At 42.9% G+C, this 12361-nt stretch overlaps 2 protein-coding genes across 2 annotated transcripts in view; one reads left to right on the forward strand and one right to left on the reverse strand.

The window, feature by feature from the left end:
* Positions 1-12361, forward strand: part of CCDC150 (coiled-coil domain containing 150) — a 68457-nt gene that overhangs the window by 55849 nt on the left and 247 nt on the right. The window contains 15 exon segments of the mRNA XM_075431089.1: positions 6-190; positions 439-656; positions 751-929; positions 1513-1585; positions 1828-1878; positions 1881-1939; positions 3405-3534; positions 5118-5161; positions 6018-6110; positions 7095-7202; positions 9686-9859; positions 10212-10280; positions 10360-10525; positions 10827-10909; positions 11892-12057. Coding sequence (XP_075287204.1) covers positions 6-190; positions 439-656; positions 751-929; positions 1513-1585; positions 1828-1878; positions 1881-1939; positions 3405-3534; positions 5118-5161; positions 6018-6110; positions 7095-7202; positions 9686-9859; positions 10212-10280; positions 10360-10525; positions 10827-10909; positions 11892-12057 — 1798 coding nt within the window.
* GTF3C3 (general transcription factor IIIC subunit 3) overlaps positions 1-12361 on the reverse strand; it is a 34498-nt gene that overhangs the window by 1104 nt on the left and 21033 nt on the right. The gene's annotated exons all lie outside the window — the stretch shown is intronic.

Here is a 12361-nt window from a genome sequence, read left to right on the forward strand (position 1 = left end):
CTCAGCCATGGCCATGGCGGGAGCGGGCGGGCGGCGGAGCGGCGACGGCCGGGCCGAGCGTCGCGCCCACGAGCGTCGGAGCGACCGCGCCCGAGGCCTTCGCGGTGCTCCGCCTGAGGATGAGGGTGGTGGAGGAGCAGACCGGCGCGCTGGTGCGAGAGCTGGAGGCGCTCGGCCGCGACGGGCAGAGGTAGGGAGGGAGCGGGGGTAGGCCGCGGGCTGCTGGAGAGGTCGCGCTCCTCTGGGCTTCCCTCGCCTGGTTCCTCGTGTTCGCCGTGCTTTGCTCTTCGCTCCCTGAGGGAGCTGGAACTGGCGGGCCTGGGGTCACAGCAGACCCCTGTAGACTGTGGCTTCTGCTCTAATGGCATTCGTCACCCGTACGTGCAGCGTCAGGTGGGTGCGCGTATGCGGGGCAGGTCGGTCTGGTCTCCTTTCCAGCCTCGATCGTTTCCACCCGGAGACCTCCGAAAGACCTGCTGCTCACCCAGCCATTACCCCTGTGTGGGCCAGAGTGGCGTTCGTGGGAGAAAATACGCTGTGGAAAAACTGTGAAGCGCTGGTGAATCGAATGTGTCGGTTAGAGAGTGTCGTACAGACGCTGAAGTTAAACATCTTCCGGCTGCAGACAGAAAGGGAACTGAATCCAAAGCACGCAGGTAGTAAAAAGGTGTTTTTTACCACTTCATTCTTCGTTGTCCCTCCACGTGCTTTTTCTGTCAGTGACAGTTGTTTGCCTTTTCCTTGCGGCAGCCCAGTTGGACCAGAGCCTGAACGCGATCCACGGGGAGCGTTTGCAAGAAATGAAGATTGTACAGCAAGAAGCAATGAAGTTGCGCCGACACCTAAATGGTATGAAAGAGGCTGAAGAAAAGGCAAAAGAAGAAGTTCAGATACTGACTACTGCTTTGGAGATTACAGCTGCATCCAGGGTACAAAAGATTATGCTCTTATTACAGTTTTGAGTATGAACGGAGTTGGTTTTAAGTATGTTCATCTCTGGCGTAGTTAAACAGAAAGTATGCTCAGCTGGAAAAAGGAGTTTATGATATATTGTTGGCAGTAAGCGCAGGCACTTTTGATAATGAGAATCTGTGCTTCCATCAATTAAAAAAAAAATACATAGCAAGTCAAGAGTAAAAATATTTGAGATTTGTAATGTTCTCATCTTTGTGACTTAAGTTCATCCTAGCTTTCATGCTTAGAGTTCTCAGTAGCTTTTCTGTTTTTCCAGGAACTTATATTTCTCTGCTATTTCAGTCTTACACTTCAATTGCTGTCTTCCCTGAAGAGAACTTCAATGGCTTGTGTCGCTCAATCTCATTAACTGTATTAAAGAATGCGTTGCTTCTTAGTGCTTGCACTCATATGTTCAGTGCTTCAGAACAGAGAACATCAGACTGCAGACAGAGTTCCAGGTGTTAGCATGGTGGTTGCATTTTATAATACCTATTGCTTTTGCAATAGTTGTGAACATGAAAGGATAAAAGTATCTCTTCCTTTCGTCTTCTTTAGATGGATGTAGCGATTGCAGCTGAGGAACTGAGGAACGCAAAATGGAAAATTAGCTGTAGACTTCAGGAGGTAAGTGCAAGAGCAAAGAGCTTAGTAGGAGGCTGAATTTGCCAAGTGATATTTAAAGATTTGAAGAAGATGATCCTTAAAAAATATTCTGGGTGCAATTTTGGAATGTGCACAACCCAAAGGAACATGGCAGCCACGCTCATAACTAAATACCGAGACAGAATATCTTTCATATGTGACCTTGAGGTATTTGTTCCATTTACTTTATTAGACCTGGGTCAGAAAGTGTTTATTTTTTCCAGCTAGCAGAACAGCTGTCCCAGGAGATGCGGCTGCGGGAATCTTTGGAGGAATCCCAACAACTGTCATGTGTCATGTACAGGACATGGAAACAACAGTAGAAGCAGAACGGAAGCAGGTTGTAGAAACTTTCACTCTTCTTTTGTATCTGTTATCATTTTCTCATCTGGGAGAAAGAGCAAGAACTTGGACGTCGTTCCTAGAAACCACTTAAAACACTTTATAACTACAACGTTTTGTTCAAACGTTGAGCAGAAGAGATCATGTAGTCAAACTTCCTGCTCAGAGTAGAAGTACCACGAACACTGGATTGGGGCAGTGGTGAATTTGTCTAGCAGAGTTCAAGGATTGTGATTCTGTGGCGGCTTTAGGTATTTTTTTATAGTGCTGCAGTAATGTTCCAGTTAGGATTTTTTTCTTGCATCTGATCTGAACGTTCCAAGCCTAAATTTGAGACCATTGCCCCTTCTTAAATTATTCAATACAGCTGAAAAGCATTTGACTTCATAATCTTTGTAACTACCTCTCAGATCTGTGGGCCACAGCTGGATCCTGCCTTAACCTCTGCTTCACCAGGTTAAACAAGCCTCTTTATAACTGAGGTACCGATAAACCTTCTGTCAGAAAATGCAATTTCTAAAAAATATTCTGTTGAGATCTTAAACCTTCTGGGAGTAAGAATGTTTTCTCCATTAATTGTCAGGAACACAAAGCTAGATTTTTGTTCTCAGCTGTATTTGTATTATCTAGCTGTCCTGGAGTGTGGGGAGGGGCCGTAGTTCTTGGTAGAAATGAACTGGCTTACAGGCAATTGAAAGAAACAAAACCAGTCCCCCTCTCTGCATGCGAACACACACACAAGCCACATGCAGTCACTCTAACACCTCTGAATTCATAGCAACGGTTTAGTAAGGATAAAAGAAAGCAAACGGCAAAAATTTCAAAACCTGAATAACCAAGGGTTGGGGGTTTTTTCCCTCAATTTTTTGATGATCATCAAGGTGTCTCTGTTCCTGAAACATACAAAGTTCTATTAGATATTACTAGATTTTTTTTTTCCCTGCATGCCTTTTGTCATCTTTGTGTTCTTCTACAACAGAAGTGGAAAATGATGGATACATTATTGAACGATATGAACTATACATCATGTGGGAAGCTAAGGCTTAGTTTAATTCATCTGTCACGTTCTGATGGGTATAGTTGGCCCTGTGGTATATTTACTAGTTAACATTAAAACAAAAATAAATTCCTCACAAGAAGGCGCAAGACAGACTTGTTAAGTGCCTTGAGTGTTGCATTCACCTTCATCTTTTACAGCTTGATCTTTTCTATAATCTTTAATTGTGCAAACTTGTTAGATTCTGCCTGTCATGTAAAGATGATTATAAGCACACATGCACTGTGTTACCTATAGAAATCAAGCTGCTTGCCATAAAGGCCTTCTGCGTAAGACTGGGACAAGCAGAAAGAAGAGAAGCTCATCGGGCTATATCTTTTCCAGTTAGATCAACTTTTCAGGCTCCGAAATTTGCTGAAGTTTTCCTGACTGAACTCTGCATCTGATACCTGTGGTGTTGTTGCAGGTGCAGACACTGCAGCAGGACTGCCAGGAGTTACGGAAAGACCTCCAGCTGGCCCGAGTGAGGCTGCAAGAGGAGGAGGAAAGAACTGCCCAACTGGAGCAACAGTGCACACAACTGAAAGCTGAGCTGGGTAGGACAGCGAGTTCTTGTCACATCTTTTTAGCCCTTCTCTCGCTGCTTCCACAGTGAGAGGAAGCAAGCGCTGAGGTCCTCCAGACCTCTGGCTGGTGTATCAGTCAACAGGAATGGAGGGCAGCTGAAGAGGTGATGAAATATTAAAGGCCTGTAGTTTGCATGTGATGTTTCTAAAGCCTCTGCTTACCTGGAGGAAACTGACAACAGTGGTACTCAGGGTAATGAAGACACAACAGTAACAGGGAAAGATTCCGTCAGCATAAATTCTTTTCAGAGGAGACTTCAACTAGCAAATAACCATTAATGCATGATTCCTGAACTGATAAGCAAACAGAATGCCCATTGCTATTGAGTCTTTTGCAGCTGATTAAAAAAATGTGCTGTATTAAACATCAGTATAAGGACAAGCATCTTGGATAAACCTCTGGTTGATCTCATTTAGATTCTCAGTCTATTGATGTGAAAGGAGCTGCTTATAAGGGAGCGAAGTGGCATTTAATGCACTCCAGGGTAGGGGGAAGCTCCAGATTGTCAAAAGTAAAGGTAAATTTTCCTAAAATCTGTTTCTTATTCCCAGGTAACTCACAGTAGCCATGCCTAAATCCTAGCATAATTGCCGTTCTTGTGATCCTTCCTTCAGGACCGATTTCAGATTTCTGGCTACTCCCTTTACAAAAGCGTTCCTGTTTCCCATATTTGTTTGTTCTTCTGCAAACTGCACATGCCACAGTTAACCTGGAGCTTACAAAAGGAGGTCAGTGTTTCTGTGTCAGGCATGGCAAGAGGAGAGAAACTTGTCATTGTGGCAGAGTTGGCTGAATGGGGGAGAATGATGGCAGAAGCATTATTTCAGAACAAATCCGTATCCAAATAACAAATTTAAATGAGACATACAAATTTTCTTCTGTATCAAATAATCCTGCTGATCAAGGCTTTTTTGCTTTATTAATTGAAGGAATTTTTGAGGGATCTTTTGATGATACCTTGGATGTCATAATATTTTGGCTAGATTTCCCTTACTACCCTGTTCATGCTGCGTTGTCTCTTGTTGTCTTCCTTTTTTTCCAGTATGTTATACAGCACAACAGAGTAAGAGGCTAGCTCTTACAAGCAGGTTGATTCAAATGCCAGCAAAAATGCTTCTGCTTTTAGAGCTGTACGGTTTAAGCAGGGATCTAACTATCGTTCTTTGTCAGTGCCCAAAAACTTGCAAAGTTGCCTGTGGGCTGTGGGTTATAGTCAGGACAAAACAGTCGCTCGCACGCTAGACAGCTGAGTGAGAGACTTGGGATTATTTGATTTCCTCAAGCAATCACAGAAGTGGTATGTTTAGGAGATTGGCATGATGGCATGCTTAATTTTAAAATTAAATAAATTATAATTAATTTATGGAATCAAATTTTGTAAAGTAATTTTGCAGAAATATTGAAGTTACCAAGAAAATGTTCAAGAACAATACATTTGTAGAAGTCTTACCTGTTTGTGGCTTATTCAGTAACCTAGCGAAATCAAAATGTAAGCTCTTAAAATTACCAAACAGATAACAAAGCATGTCCTGACATTCTTTTCTATTTTTAGACTCCAGCGACTGTATCATTTCCCAGCTTGGTGAAGAAGCAAAAGTAAGTTGTAAACAAGTATTGGTGAGGAACACAGCTAAATAAAGATCAGGGCACCCTATATGGGGCCTTTCAAATGTACCACACTTCAGAGGCAGAATTTTTATGTGGACAAAGGCCAAATGCAACCAAGGCTACTAACCATTGAATGTCTTATTTTATTATTTTACCAGTTTGGGGTTATCCTACTTATTTTTGGAAATACTGACTTCCGTATTCTACTGAAATACTAGAACAGTGATACGAATGTCTTGCTTGGAAAGCTGGAACTGACCAGGCAATGCAGTTGTGGTAGCACAAGTATTGCATACAAAGGAGACAAATAGATGGATTCGTCATTAGTACTACAGAAAAATCACAACCTTGGTCAACGGGATACTAAATGGGCAAAGAGTTATGCTTACTGCCCACGTAGGGACTGCGTGTGCTGTCTGAAGTCTTCTCTGAAAGTGAAGATGAGGTAAAAGTTCAGCTTAGACGTGGAATCTCACAGTGCTGGCAAAGGATTCCTTGGATTGTGAATTGAACCACTTCTGGCAGGGAGATCTTTTAAGTTCAGAATTATTGAGATTAGTTATAGTGGAGACTAAGAAGTTTGAGCTCAGAAGGGTATGAAGTCACCCTCAGGTTTCAGAGCTGGGTTAGAGCAGGTAACACTTTTGTTGTTGTTTCAAGGCATATTTCGGAAAGAGGCTTGTAACGCAGGAGCTGTGTCCAGTGCTTGCAAGAGCACGTAGCCATGTGACAATAGCTTCAAGGAATAGGCAAGTATGAAACAAAGAGCTGACATTTGTGAAGTGCCTGGCTAACTGACATTTAAATTTTTTCTCAGTGGACGTTCTGTTTTATTGCCCCTTAGAATGCACAGCTGTCCTTGAGCAAACAACGCAAAGAGAACCTGCAACTTCAGTCTAAAATGACTGCCCTGCGAGAAACAGCAGAGAAAGTACAGGCAATGAGAACAGCTACTCTTGTTTTTAAAATGGAAATGAACTAGAACAAAACAAGTGATTACAGTGAGAAACGATCACACATTTACTTGGAAGCCTCAGATGCAGGTCAGGAGACTAAGTTTAGTGCCCCCAGGTAATGCAGGCTAATGAAAAACTTCCAGTGAAGGAATTCACTCTCTAGCCTATGTAGCTGTTCCAGATTTCCCAGCCTTAAGGCTGGAAAGTTTTCTTCCCAACGCTTATTTTGAATCAGCTGTTTTGAAAGTGTCTTCTTCAGGGGCCAGGATGTGCAGAACTGCTGCTGCTCCTCTTGTATCTACTGTCGAAGCAGTACATTTATATTCCTTTGCACCTTTAGATTCTACATGAATAGGTTTCTATTTATGAGTCAAATACAGAGTACCTGCTTGGCTAAAATTTCCTCCGCCTCGGGGGACAAAGGTTGACCTTAGTGCATTGTAAAAAGTTATTATTTATTACTTTATTATTATTTATTCCACTTCCACTCTTTTTAGATCATATTTGGAAAACATTTCCCCCCCCCGCCCCACCAGATACTTGTTTATTGGACGGTATTCGCTGGTAATGGGATTTGGATATGTCTTTCACAGGAAAGTTCCATTTTTCTTTGGTTATCTACAATAATTCAACTCTGAAATTAGTAGGGGCCCATTTTCATTTTTTGCTTTCTCTGCCTTAGAAGCATTACTTTCTTCTGGACTGCAAAGCTAATAAGTGATTATGCTTGATTGCTAGTTTAAACTATGTTCTCTTTTTTCCCATTGCTGTAAACTTTTAACACCTTGAAATAAGTCTACCATAAATTGGGACTATTTGAACAAATTTTTTCGGACATTTTCTACCTAGAATAGATCTTTCTATGTCTGCAGGAGATTTTTTTAAAAGTTTCTGACAGCCTACTATGCAGAAAAAACAACCCCAAACCTGAAAACGTGTTTGTCATCCTCCTTATGTCTAACCAGGTCCTTAATGACCACTTCAGCCAGCAGTGCTCGGAGCTCAGCGCTGCACTCCAGAGTGTTGCCATGGAGAATGCTAAACTCATTTCAGATCATCAGACCGTGCTTAAGGTATGTAGCCTACTATTACAGTCCAGGAAGGTTGTCTGCAGCTCAGACATTAGACAACAGACTAATTCCTGATACTGATAATCTGTGGGAATACAGTAAAATACTTTCCATATAGCAATGGAAGTTCTATAAAGGTGATGATAAAAAAAAGTGTTGGTGTCCTCCTTTGGCAAAGATTTATTTTCCGTACAGAAAAAAAAAAAGGCATACGTTATGGGAAAAGAGTGTACATATGATAATCCTATTTATAGAAGCATCCTGTAACAACCACTGAGAAAGAGGAATGTAGGAATTAATGGGCATTGTAAGTACTGTAAATGCAGAAGCTGAGTGGAAGTAATAAGGATCTGAGATGAAATGTACGAGAAGGTAAGGTGAGCTCAGCCTCGACACTCTATTCAAGAAGCAGCACACCACAATATGCAGAACTACAGGGAAGATGCAGGGGCTCGATGACAAATTGTAAATTAATTACTCGTCTCTCATCATTCTGATGTTAGTGTTATTGCCTGGGTAATTTTTCCCCTTTAGGCAGAACAAGAAAAGACTCAAGGTGCTCTCTGAAGTAATCTGTGTTCTATGGAGAGTGACTGATCAAATTAAGGAGTCAAAAAGGGGAAAAAGTGAAAACAAAAGGGTATCTCAAATGTTACTCCATCTTTTTAGATGTCTGTGTGGGATGAGCTGAGAGGACTGTATAGAGCTTCAGTTATTGGATGTTTAAAATCCTATGACTCCATTCCATTCTCTAGGACGAGTATACAGATTTGTACAGATACACAAGGTGTTCAGCTTGTGTACACTGGGAAGGTATTAACAACAGTTTTGTGCCCTTTGTGGACAAATTTGCACTTGGGACCTCATTCCCATTTTGAACTTGTTCCCATTCCATTATTTCTCACTACTGTGTCACGCGGATCAGGATACTCGACTGGTTCCAGAGAAATTGAGTAAAAGCTTAGTAATACAAAAGTGACAAACTGTCAATCATATCCAAAAACTCCATGCCACGATCTACAAAAAATTAGACAGAAGATGTAACCATGTTTAGGACACTTCCCTGGAACAGGAGGTCCTTTTTTTGCCTTGTTTCCAGAAAGCAAAATGAATCAGAGTTTCTCATGTACTTCATTCTCCATCATAGCGGATAGTCGGTCAGTTAGTCAAAGGCAGTTGGGTAGAATGTTGATGATTGGAATCCATGAGCTGAATGCTTTCAGATTTGGGGGAAGTTAAAACACTCGGTTCCTTTGGTTTGTGGGTATAGAGAACTAGCTGTAGAAAGGTCTCACAGCAGGAGCAGACCAGAGGGGTTCTTAGAACCAGAGAACTTAGAACCAGGCTCAGAACCCTCTGCAGGGGGAGACAACAGCTGACATCACGGAATTCTAGTGGAGTTCCGTTAGCATTCTGTTGTGCTGCTGCCGAGACACGGAGGGAGGTTGCAGAGCAGCAGAGAAGAGAGCTGTAGTGCAGAGTTTGGAGTAAGCGGTAGCATCAGCTGCTGCTCCAGTGAAGTTTTGGAGAGTATTTGTTCAGTTTCTGTTTTTTGGTACGGACGACCTTCACTGCTTGCAAGGGCTGACTGATTTTGTGGTAGGAATGGCATCAAAAAGAACAAAATCCCCAGCGAGGTCTTGCCAACAGAAGTCTCCTGATCGTAATGCTAGGTCAGCTGCAGGCTCAAGAGAAGAAACCGGGCAATCTGATTTACGGGCTGGTGCTCACCGCTCTACTTCAAACCAAGTTCATTTTGAACAAGACGAACGTTCAAGAAGCTCTGTGTCTGCATGTACAGATTCTCCTGGGGTCAGCGACAGCGTTATACTAAATGCTATAAAGAACACAGGAGACAAACTGGAGAATATAGGAGACATTTTTACTCCAAGATCATCGAAAACGGAACGGTCTACTGGGATTACTGAAGGAGACTTGAACGTGTTGAGCGATGACCATGAAATGCAAGTTACAGAGATGGTTAATTTCACAGAATTTCACAGAATGGTAGGGGTTGGAAGGGACCTCTGTGGGTCATCTAGAAGAAGAGAAGGCTGAGAGGGGACCTTGTAAATGCTTATAAATATCTCAAAGGTGGGTGTCAGGAGGACGGGGCCAGACTCTTTCCAGTGGTGCCCAGTGACAGGACAAGGGGCAATGGGCACAAACTGAAGCAGAGGAAGTTCCAGCTGAACACGAGGAAGAACTTCTTCCCTCTGAGGGTGACGGAGCCCTGGCACAGGCTGCCCAGGGAGGTTGTGGAGTCTCCTTCTCTGGAGATATTCAAGACCCACCTGGACAAGGTCCTGTGCAGCCTGCTGTAGGTGACCCTGCTTCGGCAGGAGGGTTGGACTAGATGACCCACAGAGGGCCCTTCCAACCCCGACCATTCTGTGATTCTGTGAATTGGGTGTGCTGCTTATTAATCGTTATATAGAATGACCTAATTCTTACGGCTCACTTTTTCCTCTCGTCCCTACGTGAAGACATCCCTTGAAGAAATGTCCTCCAAAATGCCCCCCTCTGTTAGCAAGGAGCTGCAGCTGAAAATAAAGAAGCAGGAAACATCTTTGTCCAGTTTCAGGAAACAGCTAAAAAGCCACAGAAGACCTCAAATCCCACCGTGCCTGGCCTGCAAAGTTAAAGCAGAAAGGCTAAAGGTATGCACACATTTTTCACTTAAGACAGATGTCCTAGCTGAGAAGTCCTTTTTTCTCCTACTGAGGAGGACTGCTGTTGATCATTTGCAGTGGAGCTAGACTTGAAAATAAAACTAACTCTGGACTCAAATTCTGAACAGAAGATGAATGGATTGATAACAGCTACAGTAATTGTGTGGCTTCTCCTGTCGTCCCCCCCACCATAATAAATATGATGCCATAGAGTCCCATCCCCCATTAGATTTTTATAGTAGCATTTGTCCTCTATCATTTTGTGGATATAGTCTATTTAATTATTGATTGGGCCAAATGTTGCTTGTGTAGTGATTTTGTTTCTCACAACAATTTCCAGGAGACTGAATCTGAGCTGAAGAAAATGGAGGCCATCAAAGAGGAGTGTGAGAAGAAGAATTATGAACAGGTGAGCTTTCTTGACCAGGTTCCTGAAGAGCCTAATCTGCTAACATGTTGTTGGAATTTCATTCTTGTCTTGTCTTCAGTCACAGGACATCAAGAAACTTGCGTCAGCGTTGAAAGACATGCAGAGTGAGATGCAAGTGGTGTTGAAAAACCAAAATGAATTGAAAATGCAGAACTGGCAGCTGGAAAACGAACGTCAGGTAAAGTGGTAACAGCACGAAAAAGTGGCAAGACACTCATGGAAGCATTTTGGTGCAAATCTATGGGGTTGTAGCAGAGGTGGTAGAAAGACTTTATGAACTCGGTCAGAAGATACTATAGATCTTACCGTGTCCGCTCCAGAAAGCCCGAATAACAACTTAACATACATTGACTATACATCTGACTTTAGAGGGAGACAGGATTGTGTTTTTTTTTATTTAAATGATAGAGCTCTAATCTATTTACAGTAAAGACTGGAGAGTCCTTCCGTCATATTGCAATTTTGTATTTGTGCCATGAAAAAATTCTACTGAAATTAATATCACTTCTTCTTCTACCTAGGAACTAGAAGAAGAGGTCAAATATCTGAAGAAATATAAAGAGGAGACAGAAAAGAAGCTGCAGGAAGCCAGCCTAGAGTCAGAACAGGTGAGAGTAGTTAGCATTAGGATAATAATTCATTGAAAGTAACAAGATAGTGTTTCAGCATATGCACCAAGCAGCCCTTTCCACCTCAGCTGTAGGTCTCTGGTGAAGAGCGAGGTACAGCCTTGGCCTGTTCAACCAAGTGGTGTTTATCATACTTTAAAAAAAAAAAAAAATCTGAAGCTTTTACCTTTTTTGTGAATCAGTTCAATTTAGTGGGGCTTGTAAGAAGAGCTTTTGTCCCCCACAGCCTACTGGTTTTATCAGGCTCGGGATATCTCTGTTAACCAGTCAAACAAAAGTATTGTCCAAGCAAAATGTCCCCCTTGAGCTGCTCTTGTGTCACTTGATATGTGACATCCTGCAAAACCGCATTTCCCACCCACCCACCCCCGCCCCAAGAAGTCATTTGTCCTTGCATCACCTCATCCTTGCACTACTGTACCACAATATGCGAATTATTGTAGCTTGCATGGGTTATTGTAGTAGTTTGGGGTGAAAATCTGGGGGTTAGTTGTTTTATAGGGTATTAACCAGCATAAAGTAAAATGAAAAGAACAATAGAGGTGCCCCAGCCTGAGGTCTTACATGCTGCTTGTCAGTCCCAGTACTGTGCTGTGATTAGAAAGAGACCTGAACAGCAAGAGTATGGCTGCAGCGTTCTTCAGGCGAAGAAGAACACTCAGAGGAGTTTGTGGTGCTCGGCATACATTCCCCTCACCCCCTTCCCAATGCCTCTGTATTTTACGGTGTGCTGGGGCCCCAGGTTGACTTTGTTACCCCCCTAAGAGAGGGGCAGCTTTGCAGTGAGGACCTCTCCAATATGTCCTTTGCACAGCAACGGAAGAGGGCATCACGGAGAGCTCCTACCCCTGCGTGTAGGAGAAAGATCGGAATTGGAAGCTGTTCTGCCCCGTCTCGAGAACTGGAACGCAGCGCGCACAAACTGTTCTCTCTGCAGGTCTAATTGCACTGTCTTCCTTAGATCACAGCTCGCCTGAGAGAAGCTCAACGCTGGGTCAAATCCAAGTTTAACAGCCTGCAGCTAGAAGCCGGGAAAAGCCACCAGCCAAAGAACCCTGAAGAGAGCAGCTCCAGAAAGGAAGGTGAAGAAAGCAGGCACATTCATTTCAACGGGGGAAGCAAAGAAAGTAAGTGGGGGAAGTATTTGGTAGCTCATTATCGGTCAGGATTTCAGTTTCCTAAAATTTCTTTTGTAGTTCCTTACATAGGGGTGGAAAACAGACCCCTCTTCTAACTCAGTTTGTTTCCTCCTCTTTTGCCAAAGGATGTATTTAAGCAGCAAAGAATATTACAGGTACAAGACAGCTTCAAGGGGCTGTTTCTGAACTTAGAAAAGTTCTGTGGCACATACTCTGTTTTGTTGATGCTCACGAACTAAATACTTGTCTGAAAGCTAGTATATTTTCTTCTCTGCATTCACCTGTTTCAGTG

Source organism: Opisthocomus hoazin, chromosome 9 (genome assembly GCF_030867145.1).
Source record: "Opisthocomus hoazin isolate bOpiHoa1 chromosome 9, bOpiHoa1.hap1, whole genome shotgun sequence".
In the NCBI taxonomy this organism is placed as follows: domain Eukaryota; kingdom Metazoa; phylum Chordata; class Aves; order Opisthocomiformes; family Opisthocomidae; genus Opisthocomus; species Opisthocomus hoazin.